Genomic DNA, 15,542 nt, shown 5'->3' with positions numbered 1-15,542 from the left:
CGCGGCCGCTTCGTATTTCATGTCGGCTCCTCGTTCTCTGGGGTGCCGCTCTACTTCTGGTGTCTGTAAACACCGAGGCCAGCGGAGCGACTCCTCGCTGCTGGGGAAGCGGCTGTCGGATGACTCGAGCCGCCACCGGCTGTTGCAGAAGTGGGCGAGCATGCTGAGCGCGGACGCGTCGGAGCGGGAGCCGGAGCCGGAGCCGGAGCGGGAGCGGCGCGAGGAGGAGGCCGAGGCCTGGGAGTACCCGCTCGTGTTCCTGTGCGGGCGCTGTCGCCTGCCGCTCGGCGACTCGCTCAGCTGGGTGGCCGGCCAGGAGGACACCAACTGCATCCTGCTGCGCTGTCAGTTCCGCCGGGGCCCGCGGGCACCGCCCTCCCGCCTGGGGCTTCGCGGGGCCGGTTGGGGAGGGGCGGGTGAGCTGACCCAGCACGCGGGGAGGAGAGGCGGTCTCTTTCTGGGGGCTCCCGTGCCCAGAACGGCCGCGGTTGAGCTTCGTCGTGACCTTCGGAAAGAAGAGACCAAGCGTTTTAGCTCAGTGGTTCCTTCAGGGGAGTGTCAGGATTTTTCAGATCAGATGCGCACTGTCAGAGTCAATGGGAGGAATAGTGGACCGCCACCGACTTAGCTAAAGGTCCTCAGGCAGGCTATTTAACCGCCTGTGCCTCAGTTTCTCCTCTCTAAAACGAGGGATAATACATGGGATAACAGGGTCGATTAAATGAGTTAGTGTATCCTTTTTGGCCACAGGATTAGGCGGTTTCTTTACTGCGTGATCCAGTCAGCCGCCTTATAGAGGTTTAGTCTGACAGATAGCACTGAGTCAGACTATGGTTTTAAAAGAAATAACATGTTGTCTTTCGTTTTGTTCCTCCCCCGTTTTTAGAGTTTTCTATTTTGCTTTCTATATGTGCTAATACTGTTGTTAGGTTTTACAATTTAACCTGTGCCAACTAGGTAAAGGTCATTTATCCCATATTAATTTTTGCTGAGTCTTTTAAACAGGAGCAATAGTTTCCCATAGTGATTCACTGGAATCACCCAGTTGCACCTATTAAACAGTGCAAAAGGGTATCAAAGTTTAAAAGAAAATAACATTTTCAGATTAATTTCTATTCTCTCTTGCCCCAGTTGAAGTGTTTTGTTTACCTTTGTTGAGGTTTACGACATTTGCAGTTTTAAACTTTTTTTTTTCTGGGATGGATCTTGCTGAGTTTCCCAGGATGACTTTGAACTAATGATTTTATCTCAGAAGTAGGGATTATAGATGTGTACTCTTGTAGCCTAAGATTTTATTTATAGCCACAACGTGGTGATTTAGTTTTTTATAATGTTTACAAATTAATATCTCAGTCCCAGTAGTTTAACTAACATATTAAAAAAATAGGGGCTGGAGAAATGACTCGGTGTTCAAGAGCACTTGCAAAGGACCAGGGTTCAGTTCCCAGCACTGACATGGCGGTTTGCACATATTGGTAACTCCAGTTACAGGGGTCTGATGCCACAAACACCACACATGCGCTTGCTGCACATACATACATATAGGCAAAACACTAATAAATTAATGAAAAGTTTTAAATTTCCCCATTCTTTTTGTTTGTTTGCTTTTCGAGACAGGGTTTCTCTGTGTATTAGAACCCTGGATGTCCTGGACTCGCTTTGTAGACCAGGCTGGCCTTGAACTCACAGAGATACTTCTGTTTCTGCCTCCCGAGCTCTAGAACTAAAGATGAGTGCTACTGTGCCTGGCATTTTCCTCATTCTTTAGTTATTTAATTATTACAAGTGTCTTGTCTTTCCATTGCCCAAGGAAATGTCAGGTTTGGGTGCTGGAAATTTTATTATCTTTATATGTAAATGCTAACTTGGGTCCTGCCTTCTCCCCACCCCTCTCTTCCTGAGGACCCAGCAGTTACCACAAAGGGTCCCAGGCTGGTATGGCCAAAGTGTGGAATAAAGACAAGCTTTAGAAAGGGGCTAGGGAATGAAGACACTTATAGACTGAGGTAAAGGAAAGGGAATCTTCTAAGGCGTGAACGCCAGGCAGAGGAGTGACAGTGTGCTCTTCTGGAACAAGAAGGAGGGGAGCCTAACCACCCTAGGTTAGCCACAGTGATGTTCAGGCGGAAGGTGGTGCTGATGGTTCTGGGCCTCCTTGCATGATTTCCAGAGCCAGAAAAACCAAAGTAAGTTCACAGAATACATCCCAGCTGCTTCTTTGAGCAACTGAGTCTCTGGGCATGGGGCTTAGCTAAGGCACTGTGAAAGGGGCTGAAATCAAGAGATTGCTCTGACTGTCTCACTAAATCTGATGTCGCGTCTTCATTTCCCTCTGGGAATGTTTCTCTGGTTCAGCTGTGATGTGGTCCAAGTACAAGATCCCCGCTGGGGACCTGCTCAGTTACTTTTAGAAAAAGGGGTTGGGTGTTGGAATGTGGAAGTACAGTGGTAACCATCTTTCTCAGTCTTGGTCTTGTCCCAATTTCACTCTACCTCGTAGCTTTTCTTTGTAGTTTGTACCTTGTGATACTCACAGTCCAAGCTTCACCACTGATGTTCCCCAGTAATTTTGTTCATTTCTTAATACCACTGGCTTTCAGAGAAGGATATGAAGTAACTCATATTCACCTCTTTTCCCAGAAGGCCCCTGTATCTAGAGTTGAACCATGTGCATACCCCCACCCCCACCGGTCTTTGGTCCACCCCTCCCCCCAGTCCTCTGAGTTCTAAAATATAAGTTAAAGTTGAGTTAAATGCCGTCTTCAGGGCATTATAACAAACCATACAATAAAGTGATGCCGCTCTCTTTCCAGGTGTCTCCTCTAATGTCTCTGTGGACAAGGAACAGAAACTGTCCAAGTACAAAGATGAAGATGGTTGGTAAGTAAGGTGTCTGTGAGTGTGTCAGAAAATTTTAATTCTAAGGAAAAGTCTTCCACCATTCGGTGAGGTTGCTTGAAATAGAACGTTTCATAATTGAATGCACATAAAGGAAGCAAAGGTCCATTATTTAATGGTGACAACCCTTTAGGTAGGAAAATGGATGTTTCTACGCTTCTGAAGGTGTGTCTAACACTGATTAGGGCTTTGAGTTTGATGCTGAAGAACAATGGAAAGTTAATGTAGAAAACATCTGTCATAAAATCTTAAAGTTAAAGGTGTCCTGTTCCGGTGCTGCCTGCACATCCCAGCACAGAAAGAAAATACAGAGCTCACACCACTAGGGTGCATAGAAAACCATCTGGGGATATAAGCCGCTTGTCATCTACTGGCTGCAAGTGGCATCCTCGGTAAAATGAGTGGGAGCCCTGCCTCTTGTAATTGCTACCCAGATGTGTCTTGCTGAGGTGTAGAAACTAACTTAGGTAGTACTCGGAGAAGCAGAAGGGATCATGGCTTTAGAGCTTTAGTAATGCCAGAATATCCTGTTCTAATAAAGTATGGAAACTCAAAGGAAAATTATATTGATATCGATAAAGATAGTGTGTAGTTATAGATTATGCTACTGGTAGGCAGGCGTTACAGGTTAGAAATCTCAACTTTGTTTATCTGTTACATTTATTCTTATTTTATGGGTATGTTTTGCAACTATGTACACGTTTGCCATGTGTGTGCCTGGTTCTCAGGAAGTCAAAAGAGGGCATTGGATCCCCTGGAACAGGGAGTTACAGACACTGAGTTGCTGTGTGTGTATGGGAAGTGAACCTGGTTTCTGCAGGAGCAGCCAGTGCTCTTAACCACTGAGCCATTTCTCCACCCGGGAAATCCCAGCTTTAGATGATACCTCATTTTGTAGATGAAGGGAATGAGGCTGAGGTACCTCACGAGGCTAGAGCCCTGATCACAGTCAGTCTGGGATCTTGGTGTTTGCCTTCCTGCCTCTGTAGAATTATTTTCTCTTTGCTTCCCAACTTGAGTCTTAATGTCACCATCTCCATGTTTGTCATGTCAGTACCAGGTCCACTGTTTTGTGCTTAGTATGTTTTCATTAAATTAGCTTAAAAGTAGCTTTAGATATATTACAGTGACTCAAATATTAGAAGTCATGATGACTCTTGTCTGGTTTGGAGCCTGTGGTCTGTTCTCTTGGTGTTGAACAGTCAATAGCTGTGTTGACAGCCGTGTGGTATGAAACTGAGCCACTGTTCTTTTTTGTGGTCAGAACTGGACGAGATTTGAGACGGGAGTTGGCTTTCTCACCCCGTGATGCAGGAGTTACTTGATGCTCTTTACCTGTGTCACCTACACCCATCGTTCATATTGGGTTTACACTAGGGCCTTGTGAAATACTGTATTGCTTTAGGATGCTTATGAACTTTTCAAAAGAAATGTCCTGCTTCTGGCTGAGCCATTGCAGCAGTCAACTAAGGCACAGGAGGCGGCCTTCAGAAATGGGTGGTGGAGCTAGCAGTACTATCTCCCATGTTTTTCTGATTTCATTCTTTGCTGGGGACCTTATGATTGAGCCAGTGCCTTGTTTAAAGTCACTTTCTGGTTTCTGGTATTGCTGCTCAGTCTTGTTCAGTGATAGGCTGAATTCAGGCCAGTGATAGCGGTCACCCTTTCCTACTGCCCCTCAAGGTTGTTCTAGGTCTGGATTGGTGTGGGTTGTGATGAAGTACCTGCCACTCTGTGTGGTAGAGGAAGGAGTCTAGCTTGGCTCAGGGTTCTGGGTGCATTGTCTAAGGGCTGTGTACAACAACAGCCTTGAAGACTACACCACCCAAGACTGGGCCGGAGGGTGGTGTGTCTCTTCCCGTCTCTCCCTCTTCTTAGAAAGCCACCAGGATGTAGTCATTTGGGGTTCTGCCTTGATGACTTGTCCAGTCTTAGTCACCTTTAAGAGACCCCTGTTCTGAGGACCATGAGCCTTAAATGTCTCACTTAAGTTTCTTCTCAAGCCTGGGAAGACAGACCCATGTAGATACAAGGGTGTGTGTGCATTTAGGTGAGCTCTTAGACGTTAATGTGGCTGATGACCCACTTGTCAGTGGGATTCAAATCGCAGGTTTTAGTAATTATTTTTTTTCTTGGTTGCTAATTGGCCAGGCAGTGGTGGTGCATACGTTTAACCCCCACACTTAGGCAGACGCAGGCGGATCTCTCTTAGTTTGAGGCCAGCCTGGTCTACAGAGAGAGTTTTATGACAGCCGGGGCTACACAATGTGACCCTGTCTCAAAAACAAAATAACCCCCAAACCCAATCTTGATAATTTTTGGTTATCAAGATTGTTTTGAATCTTGACACACATAGCATGTAAATTTGCCTGTTTACTGTTGGTTGTGTAGGATCTACTAAGATGTTTGTTTTTAAAAAGAGATTTGTTATTTTGTGTGTGATGTTTTAGCTGCATGTATGAATGTGGACTGCATGTGTGCCTGCTGCCTCGACCCCAATATTTTTTACTTAATCTTTTTTTAAGTCTTTTTTTTTTTTTAGATTTACTTATTTATTATATATACAGTGTTCTGCCTGTGCATGTGCCTGCACACCAGAAGAGAACACCAGATCCCGTTATAGATGGTTGTGAGCTACCATGTGGGTGTTGGGAATTGAACTAGGCCCTCTGGAAGAGCAGCCAGTGTTCTTAACTGCTGAGCCATCTCTCCAGCCCATTTTTTTATCTCTTCTGAAAAATCTTAAGACCCATAGAAATTTAATATAGAACAAGTAGCAGATAACTTTGCCAATTATATCATTAGTGAAATCTTACCAAGTGGTAAATCATTTTTGATCTTCGATCCAGATGCTGCTGCAGTAATTAAAAAGCATCTCTGAGTATGCAGGTGGACAGTGATGCTCTCTGTCTGATTGGCTGACTCTTAGGCGATCCCTTTGGCGTGACAGAAAGAACAGATGGATACTTAGTGGTGACAGGTCCCTTATTAAATAGGAGTTAAAATACTTTTGAAATGATATTTTTTGTGGTGTACATTTAACCAAGATCTAAAAATCCAGTAATAGTTTGGTACATGTTGGGACTGTAACTTTCATACAGAATGCTAACTTAGATACACTAATTTGGAAAGGCTTTGGGAGACATTGGATTGCAAGACTATTTTAAAGGGTTAGTGGGCACAGAAGGAGATCCAAGTGTGTGGAGCAGGCTCGAGAAGACTGGAGGAGAGTTACATAGGGAAAAGGCTCCCATTCGCCTGTATTGGATGTATCTCTAGTTGGTAGTAAAGTTGTGTGTGTCAAAAAACAATGCAAGGAAACAAGACAGTGAACTGGCTGGGAGTAGTGACACACACCCAAAATCCCAGCACTTGGGAGGTTGGAGGCAGAAGGATCAGGAGTTCAAGATTTTTCACAAGTTTAAGGATAGCCTGGGACACGTGAGACCCTGCCTCAAGAGGAAAAACTCAAAGCTGTGCTTAACTATTTAAGATGGGAACCAGAAAGAGGCAGAGCTGCTCAGGGGAGGACATTGCTCTTTGGACAAACCTAGTTAATGTTGTGAGGGAGCAGAACAGCCCAATCTCTGTGGCGGCCTCTTAGCAGAGTCGCGGCTGTCTTGACTAGGAAATTGTTGCAGCTGGTCTTTCCACGTGTCATCACCCAACTCTGGAGACTTTTTTAAAGTCTGCAGACCCACCTGTCCCCCACAAACCTGGCTGTCCACCACTAGAGCGGGGTTGCAGACTGGTTTGTGGGCTGGGCATGGGTTTGTTTGTTTTCTCTTGATTTTCTTTTGAGACAGGGTCTCTTTGTGGAGTCCTGGCTGTCCTGGAACCCGCTCTGTAGACCAGGCTGTCCTTGAACTCAGAGATCTGCCCGTGTCTGCCTTCCTGAGTGCTGGGATCAAAGGTGTGTGCCACCATACCTAGCCTGGGCTGGGCTTGTGTTAGTGACTGTTTAAGGGAACATAGGTTTTCAGTTCTGTGAGTCTGACTGGTTTTGTGTGGCAGCATGAAGTTGGTGTTCACACCAGACACCAGGTGGCCTGAAGCCTGAAGTGCTTTGTTTTCTCTTTCATTACAGAAAAAATTGCCTCCCTTCTTAGCTACAGTGTTAATGATCCTGGGTAATCGGTTGGATGTTGTAAAGATATTTTTGTTGCTTTTCCAGAGTTTAAATAGTTTGTCTTAATACCAGGTCAAGGACTTTATATTCTAGAAAAACCCTGCCTTGGCATTTTGTGTATGTTTCTTGTCATTTGTTGTTCAAGGTGGTGTGGCTTAGAGCTGATGGTGTTTGCATCTCTCCTGCAATCATCTTGCCATTGTTTACCACACGCACACACACACACACACACGCACACACACACACACACACACACACACACGCGTGCGCGCACATGGTCAGAATGAAGCTGCTTGTTGTGATGCACTCTTGTCACCCTAGCACTTGCTGAGGAGGATGGAGTAGGGGGGCTGGGCTACACAGGAGATCCTGTCTCAACAACACAAAGTAGTCAGAGCAGATCCTGTCCACCATAGGCACCTAAGGGCTTATGGAACTTATTGGTTTAACTTAATTTTTATTTCTTTGAATCGTGTGTGTGTGTGTGTGTGTGTGTGTTTATCTGTGTGTCTGTCTATGGAGGTCAGGGGACAGCTCTCCTTTCATTATGTGGGTCCCTGGATCAAATCAAGTTTTCAGGCTTGGCAGCAAGCACCTTTCTGTGCTAAGCAGTCATGCCACCTCAGCTTGTGGATTTTATTATAGGGATCGTACTTTCTTCCTCAGTGGGGTCCTTTTCTTTGTTGCAGTGTTCTTGAAACTTTGTCTTGCACCGGTTGCTCCCTCAGCCTTGGCTATGTGTACAGATGCACTCCCAAGAAGCTGGATTACAAGAGGGACTTGTTCTGCCTCAGCGTTGAAGCCATTGAAAGGTAGGGTTTTTCTTTTTTGTTGTTTGTTTTTTTTTTTTTTTTTTTTTGAGACAGTGTTTCTCTGTGTGTATCCTGGCTACTTTGTAGACTAGGCTGGCCTTGAATTCACAGAGGTCCATGTGCCTCTGCCTCTGCTGGGATTACAAGTGTGTGCCTCCACCAGGCCCAGCTGAAAGGTAGATTTGATAGATAAGTAGCAGCCCCATGCCTGACTTCTCACAGAGGTAGGTTTGCAGAAATTGGTAAAACGGTACTAAATCAACACTGTTGGGCTCATATATTTTTTGAACAATAATTTCTGACAGTAAAGCCCCCCACTCACCTCAATTTGGGCCTAATTTATTTGGTATTGGAAAAGAGAGACACTAAATTGTAGGAGAAAATGTGAGGCTTTTTTTGAAGTAAAATTGATTGAGTTTTTTTGTCTATTGATTTATTTTTTTGGCTTTGGTTTTTTTCTTGCTGTAGCCCTGGCTGTTCTGGAACTCACTCCATAGACCTGGCTGCTCTCAAACTCAGAGAACTTCCTGCCTGCCTCTGCCTCCTGAGTGCCGGGATCAAAGGCATGCGCCACGACCAGTTTCAGTACATACTCTTAGTTGACTTGAACTTCATGGGCCCGTAACTCTGCTTCCCAGTCCTGGGGTCCTGTGTATGAATGTGCCTGGCAAGATGTTTTGAAGCTGTTTCGTGGACCAGTGTGCACTGTGCACACTTTCTATCCTGTTATTGGGCTCTGAGAACAGTGGCTCTCAGCCTTCCTGTTGAGACCTTTAATACACTTTCTCATGCTGTAGTGAACCCCAACCATAACATTTTTTTGTTGCTACTTTATAACTGTAATTTTGCTGTAGTTATGAATCATAATGCAAATATTTGCTATGGAGAATATTTAATATACAACCCCCATGAAAGGGGTGCTTGAGACCCTGTGACCTATAGGTTGAGAACCGCTGCCTTAGAAGATCGTGAAGAAGGGCTGGGGATGTAGCTTAGTGGGTGGAATGTTTGCCCAGTTTGTATAAAGCCTTGGGTTCAGAGCCCAGCACTGTGTAGGCTGGTGGTGCACACTGCAGTCAGCGCTGGGGAGGAAGTGGGCTGCAAGCTGCATAGAGGCTGTCTCAGAGTCCCCTCCAACGCCCCAAAGAATGGCATGAAGAATTGACGTTTTAAAATGTGATAGGAAAGGAGTCTCTTTGCTATTCTAGAAGACTAGAAATGTAAATTCAGTTATTTACTGTAATAAAGAATGTCTGGGTTTGTTTTGTTTTCTGATTTTTCCAAAATGCAAGATGTCTGTATTCTGCAAGATTTCTAGAGAATTTGATACAATTCCATCCTGACTTTTTCCATTGTCCCACCTCCCTCCCTTCCAAAACTCCATGCCATTTTTGTTTGTTTGTTTGTTTGTTTGTTTTTGTTTTTAGAGACAGGGTTTCTATGTGTAGCCTTGGCTGTCCTGGATCTCCTTTTGTAGACTAGTCTGGCCTCAAAATTTACAGAGATCCACCTGCCCCTGCTTAGGATTAAAGGTGTACACCATCACTGCTCAGCTTTTTTTTTTTTTTTTTTTTTTTAACAACCCATCAAGTTGGATTTGTGTTGCCTGTCTACTCCTGTGTGTGTGGCACCTGGTAGGGGCTATATCCTTAAACTGGCTCTCCCTCCGTTAGAAGCCTTCAGCCATCCATAGCTTCTTAGCGCTTTTGAAAAAGCCATATGGATACCTACTTTTTAAAATGTATATATATCTGAGTTTAATTGAAATTACCCTACTCAGAATTATGCTCGTCCCAGAAGCAATGGGTTGTCAATTAAAAAACCCAGTGCTAGGTATGGGAAACCTTACCCCACAGAACAGTTTGAGATGTCTTAATGGTGTGCCAGTTGATTGGCCTTTTAAAATAAATACAGAATTAAATCAGTTGATACAAATGCATCTTAACTAATCCTTGCAGAGATATGACCCTAGTGTAATTTAAGAAGAAAAGAACATACTTATATTTTCCTTACTTGAGCTGTTTTTATCATCCTTGTTTAATTTCTTAGTTTTTTCTCCTTTAAAAATTTTAAAACAGTAATTTTTATCCAAGTGTTAGTTACTAACTATGTATTTGCCATCTTTTGACACCAGACAAGTTTAAGTCAAAATTTTATATTCTTCAAACCAGTTCACACGGAAGAAGCACTAAGCAAGCAATGCTTCATGTTACAGAGCACGTGTGTATGGTGGTCCATGACTGAGTAGAAGGCCAGGTCCCAGACACAGGCTCCTTTAGTCTATGAGCTGCTCACCAGGATCCGTGAGAACAGACTGAGCGTGGATATGGGTGTGAAAGAGAGGGTATTCTAGCATGTGTGGCTATGCTCCTGGAACCTCAGCAGCCCAGAGGCTGAGGTTGATTTGAGGCCAACTTTAGTTACCTAGCAAGATCTCTTTTTAACAATGATAAGATGGAAGATAAAATTTTAATCCAGTAGGATTGGAACAAAAGCCTCTCTTTGTTGTTGTTGTTGTTTTAGGTTTTTGAGACACGGTCTCATTATGTGGCCCTGGCTTGCTTGACTTCCTGTGTACACCAAGCTGGCCTTGACCTCAGAGGTCCACCTGCCTCTGCCTCTACCTCCAACCTGTCACACCCAGCCTTCTTTGTTTCTTTTTAGAGAAGGAATGGCTTATCTGGGCTTAGTGAGGGTACAGTCACTCAGTGGTGGGAAGTGGAGGCACGGAGCTTAAGGCTGCTGGTCACACTGCATTCTCTGTTGTAAGTGACGATTAATATTTACTATTGGCTTATCTTTTATTAAAGCTGCTGTTAATTCTAAACAGCTGGATAACCAAATCACCACACAGAGACTGATTTATTTAATTAACTGAGAACACAATGCTGGGCAATAGTTAGTTCATCCTAAACCTCCAAGCCCTCATAGTTTGCTAACATTTAGATTTCCCGCATTATACTTGTTGGTATATCATACTCCATGTTGGTCCAAGATCTCTCTCCTGCCTCTGTTCTCCCAGCTCTCTGCCTACCACTCCTTCCTGTCCTCTAGCTCCTCACTCTCTTCCTGCTTCCTTTCCCTTGCTCAACATTGTGGCTGGTTGCTTTATTTTGGCATGTTTACACAAAGTTGAGACAGGTGATGCTTAGAATAAGTATCACAATGCAATGTCTGGATTGAAACCAGAGAGTGGGGGAGAGAAATCAGTATTTGAATGAACAAGGGTAAAGTGTGTACAGTCCAAAAGAACATTATACCAACAGTTCTCCATCAGGAAGCAGGGACGAGTTGCCAGCTTCCGCATAGTCTCACTTTACCTTAAGATTGAAGCAGCTGGTGTCTCACTATATGCCCCTTACTGATCTTGAACTCAGTGATTCTCCTGCCTCAACCTTCCCAGTGATAGGATTACAGGGATGTATCACCGTGCCATGCTAAAAAATTTAAAGTGATAGTATCTGTATAAAAGAAAAAATATAGAATATTTTGCTCTATAAGATCACAATATTGAAGTTATTTTTCTTCTCAAGAGTTGAATTTAGTGCTTAGGGAGGCAGAGGCAGGTGGATCATTGGGAGTTTGAGGCAAGCCTGGACTACAAAGCAAGTCCAGGCCAGCCAAGGCTACACGGAGAATCCCTGTCTCGAAAAACAAAGAGTTGAATTTAGGATACATGTTACATTATGGGCCAGGGTTTTCATGCTGAGGAGTTTGTTATAGAAGTGTTTGCCCAGTGTAACATTTACAGTTTAAAAAAATTACTTAAATGAGCCATGTGATGGTGGTGCACATATTTAATCCCAGCACTCGGGAGGCAGAGGTAGGTGGATCTCTTCGGGGCTAGCCTGGCCTACATAATGCGTTTCAGAATAACCAGGGCTACACAGAGAAATCCTGTCTTGAAAAAAACAAAAAACAAAACAAAATTTCTTAAATGGCATGAGTTTTTTAGTTCATTTGTTCTTTTTTTCTAAAGAGGATATTAATTGCCTTCTGTGGTTTTATCTACTATCCTCTTTTTCAGGAATAAAAGAAGACTTAGTCTCCCTTTATGATCTCATGTGTTTGCGCATCTGTGTATCACATGTACAGTGCCTGTGGAGGCCAGAAGGGAGCATTAGAGCTCGGGGGTGGAATTGGGCATTGTGATCTGCTGTGGGGGTGCTGGGAATTGCACCCAGATCCTCTGGGAGAGCAACCAGTACTCTTAACTTGTGAGCCATCTCATCAGCCCCAGACGAATTCTTTGACAAAATGACATGAAGTTGCTATATGAATAAAAGAAACGGGAAGGAATCTCATTCTTCTTTATGTTGAGATTTCTGTGGTGGTTGGCACCAGACTTATTTTTCTCATAGGCCGGGCTGCTGCTTCTCTCCCTCCTTTCTCTTCCTCCTCCTCTTCATCTTCTTTTTATTTCTTAAATACATTGTAAGGCTTTTTCAGATGACAACACCCCATAGCCCCAGAAGGCTGGAACACACAAGTTGGAGGGCAATGTTGAGTTTGTCTGGATCTGATTTTTTTAGGCTTTCTTTTTAGTTTATGTTTGTGGGTGTTTTGCCTGCATATGTGTGTGCTCCACATGCATGCCTGGTTCTTTGGAAGCCAGAGGAGGTCATGGACCCCCCCAGAACTGGAGTTAGGGTGGGTGAGCTATCATGTGGGTGCTGGGAACTGAACTCAGTTTCTACGGAGCAGCAAGTACTCTTAGCTACCAACCGTCTCTCTAGCCCCAAAGTTGTCCAGATCTTGATACCAAGTCTGTTCCACAGATTATGACTTAATAAAAGTCAGACGTGAAAATACCTGGGTTTCCTCTGCTTGGCCTTGGTCTCCAGCTGCTTAGCGTTTTGCCACCTGACCACCCGAGGAAGCTTATTGCATTTGTGAAGTATTTGACACAAAGAGAATGTGTGGCTATCTGGACAAAGCCCTTAGGGAGGGTGAGGTTACGTGATACAGCTTCCTCGGGTCTTCAGGAAGAGAACGGCTGTGCTCAGTTCCTTGGTGCTTAGAGTAATGGACTTAGAGTGCGGTGGGCTGCTCTGAGTTTGATGTTTGCTCCTTTTCATACCTAACTGCATTGTTTACTCCTCAGTTACAATTTAGGGTCCTCTGAAAAGCAAATTGTGTCAGAAGACAAGGAGCTTTTCAATCTTGAAAGCAGAGTCGAAGTAGAGAAGTCTCTAAAACAGGTAATTTTACTGTAAATTTATGCTTTTGTTGAGCACTTTCCTGCAGTGATCAGATGACCCTTCTACATGACCCCATGATGTCGTCTGTTTGCTGTTAGTACTTCCTGTTAGGGAGTTGAGCTGTGAGCTAATGCTGTTTCAACAACACTGAGCACATCCATGCCAATACTAAAATGGCATTCATTCTAAACAGGAAATGAGCAAAGCAGTATTTCCATTGTTTCAATTCTTTCTCATGTGTCTCGGTGCCCTGTGCTTGCCTGCATGCATGCATGTGCACCGCATGCATGCCTGGTGTCCTGGAGGCCATGTCCCCATCAAGTCTCAGGGCTGAACCCAGGTTGTCAGGCTCAGCCGTCTTGTGGCCTTCAGTGGACTGGCTTGCCCGGTACAGACAGCACATTGCTGAATACTGTTTCTTTAGGCAGACAGGATGGTGAATGCAGTGGAGCTGGAGATGATGGGTTTTGACTAAAGCTGATGAGATTATCAGTGTGTCTTATTCAAGAGAGATCACTCCTCTAGAGTTTAGTTAGAGCAAACATCTGTATGTCGTGCATAACATTCAAAATGACATGGATTATTTTAATCAGTAAACTGAGTTTTTAATCATACTTGCACTTTTACTTCTTTTCAATTGGGTAGATGGAAGATGTCCTGAAAGCCTTGCAGATGAAGCTGTGTGAGGTTGAATCAAAGCTGTCCTTTGCCAGCCACAGCAGCTGAGCTGTGTTCCGTACCCCCACATGCCCCACCCTTGTTCCTAACAAACTTTGTGTCTGTATTTTAAGGTAAAGAGGTAACTGTTCCTCGTATGTGAATTTTAAATGTTGAAATGGAATTTGGGAATTTTTATTTTGACAAAAAATTGGGGTGCTTTTCTGAGTCTTTTTCTGTTAGATTCATTCTTGTCTTATGTATTCATTGTATGGAAATATGTGTTCATTGTGTGTATGTATTCGTTGTACTTTTCTATTTTTAAAACTTTGTTACTTTGAATACTTTGGATATTTACGAGTGAGTAGAGAGAAAATCTTAATAGTTTTTCTCATTTCCTTTGTAGTGTAGCCTTTGCAAATCAGTGCTTAAGCCTCTGGAAGAACAGTGGTTGATCTGTTAGAATGATTTACAGCTTTGTGTAGAATAAAGAGCCATCAGTGAGTGAGATTCCACCTTGCTGTGCACTACTTTGTGCTTAAAGAGCTGGGAAGGATACTTGCCCAAGAGCCCAATCTCTGGGTAAGATTTTAATGGAATATATTAAGTTGATATTTTTTTCGTAATGTAAAAATTTTATAAGGAATTTGTATTAATTTTTATAAGAGAATAAAGATTTTAAGTGTTCTAATGTTCATTTTTTGTTTGTTTGTTTGTTTATACACTAAATTGTTACTTAAGTGTTATTACCAATTCTGGGGCCCTAAAATGTACATCTTCAGTGAGGCTGGTCTGTGATGGGCTCAGCCCAGACTCCTTTTTCGGTATAGGTGAGGACTCACCCTGCAGGACTGACTCTGGTTCTGATCAGCTGTCCCTGAAGCATTCTGACGACTATAGAGTTCAACAACTGTAAAGAGGGGGTGTGACCCTAGTGACCAAAAGGCTTTGGAGGCCATTTCAGATCCAAACTATGATGTGGACTGAGCTCCAGGTTTGTGGATTCACTTAACAGTTGCATCAGACAGTATAGGCCGTGGAGGTGCCCGAGGTGTGCGGGAGCTGTTTGGAACGGTAGCAGTACCTGAGCTGCTGGCAAACCACTGGCAGCTCGAAGCTGGGCAGAGAGGGAGCGGGTGTTACACTAGAGAAATCAGCAAGTACTGCAAAAATTAAGGGCTTCCCTCCTCCTTCCGACCTGGTTTCCTAGCACCAAACAGTCTAGTTCAATCTTGTTCCGTAACTTAACATTTAGAATACCTCACACAAAAGACTGTTCTCAACATCTCATTTGTTAAGGAAGAAATGAAAGTGTCTTATAACCATGGGGATTATGGCCTCATTAGAAGTGAACAATGAGCGGTGGAGTCTTACATCGTGGCTGTCCCAGACATCTTTTTATTCTCCTGAGCAACTTTGCCGTCACTGCTGACTGTGGGTGGAGGGCTAACTTACACGTCTAACCACATGTGGCTACTCAGTTTTTGTATCGACACCTTTGTGTGTGTGTGCTTGTGCACGTATGTGTTCACAGATGTGTGAAGGCCAGAGGCTGGTGTCAGGTGTCTTCTACCTTTCTCCAGTTTAGTTTTTGAGAAAGGGTCTCTCACCGAACCTGGGGCCCTATAACTTGGCAAGACTAACTGGCCAGTGGGCCCCAGGGAACCGTGTGTGTGTGTGTGTGTGTGTGTGTGTGTGTGTGTGTGTGTGTCTGTGTGTGTGTGTGTGTATGTGTGTGTGAAGATCTGAGGACAGCTTTCAGGAATGTGTGTGTATGTGTAGATCCGAGGACAGCTTTCAGGAGCTCGTCCTTTATACTGTGGCCCTGAAGAGACACTTAGGTCT

General features: G+C 44.0%; 1 protein-coding gene across 1 annotated transcript; it reads left to right on the top strand.

The window, feature by feature from the left end:
• On the top strand, window positions 1-14,361 carry Mis18a (MIS18 kinetochore protein A). Its single transcript, XM_055614894.1, has 5 exons — window positions 1-344; window positions 2,814-2,880; window positions 7,717-7,839; window positions 12,944-13,040; window positions 13,686-14,361. Exons 1-5 carry the CDS (start codon window positions 20-22, stop codon window positions 13,764-13,766), a joined length of 693 nt encoding a protein of 230 aa, XP_055470869.1. The 5' UTR covers window positions 1-19; the 3' UTR covers window positions 13,767-14,361.
• The last annotated feature ends 1,181 nt before the right edge of the window (window positions 14,362-15,542 follow it).

Source organism: Psammomys obesus, unplaced genomic scaffold (genome assembly GCF_907164565.1).
Source record: "Psammomys obesus unplaced genomic scaffold, mPsaObe1.curated_primary_1811, whole genome shotgun sequence".
Classification (NCBI taxonomy): Eukaryota; Metazoa; Chordata; class Mammalia; order Rodentia; family Muridae; genus Psammomys; species Psammomys obesus.
This window is presented reverse-complemented; position numbering and strand designations above follow the sequence as displayed.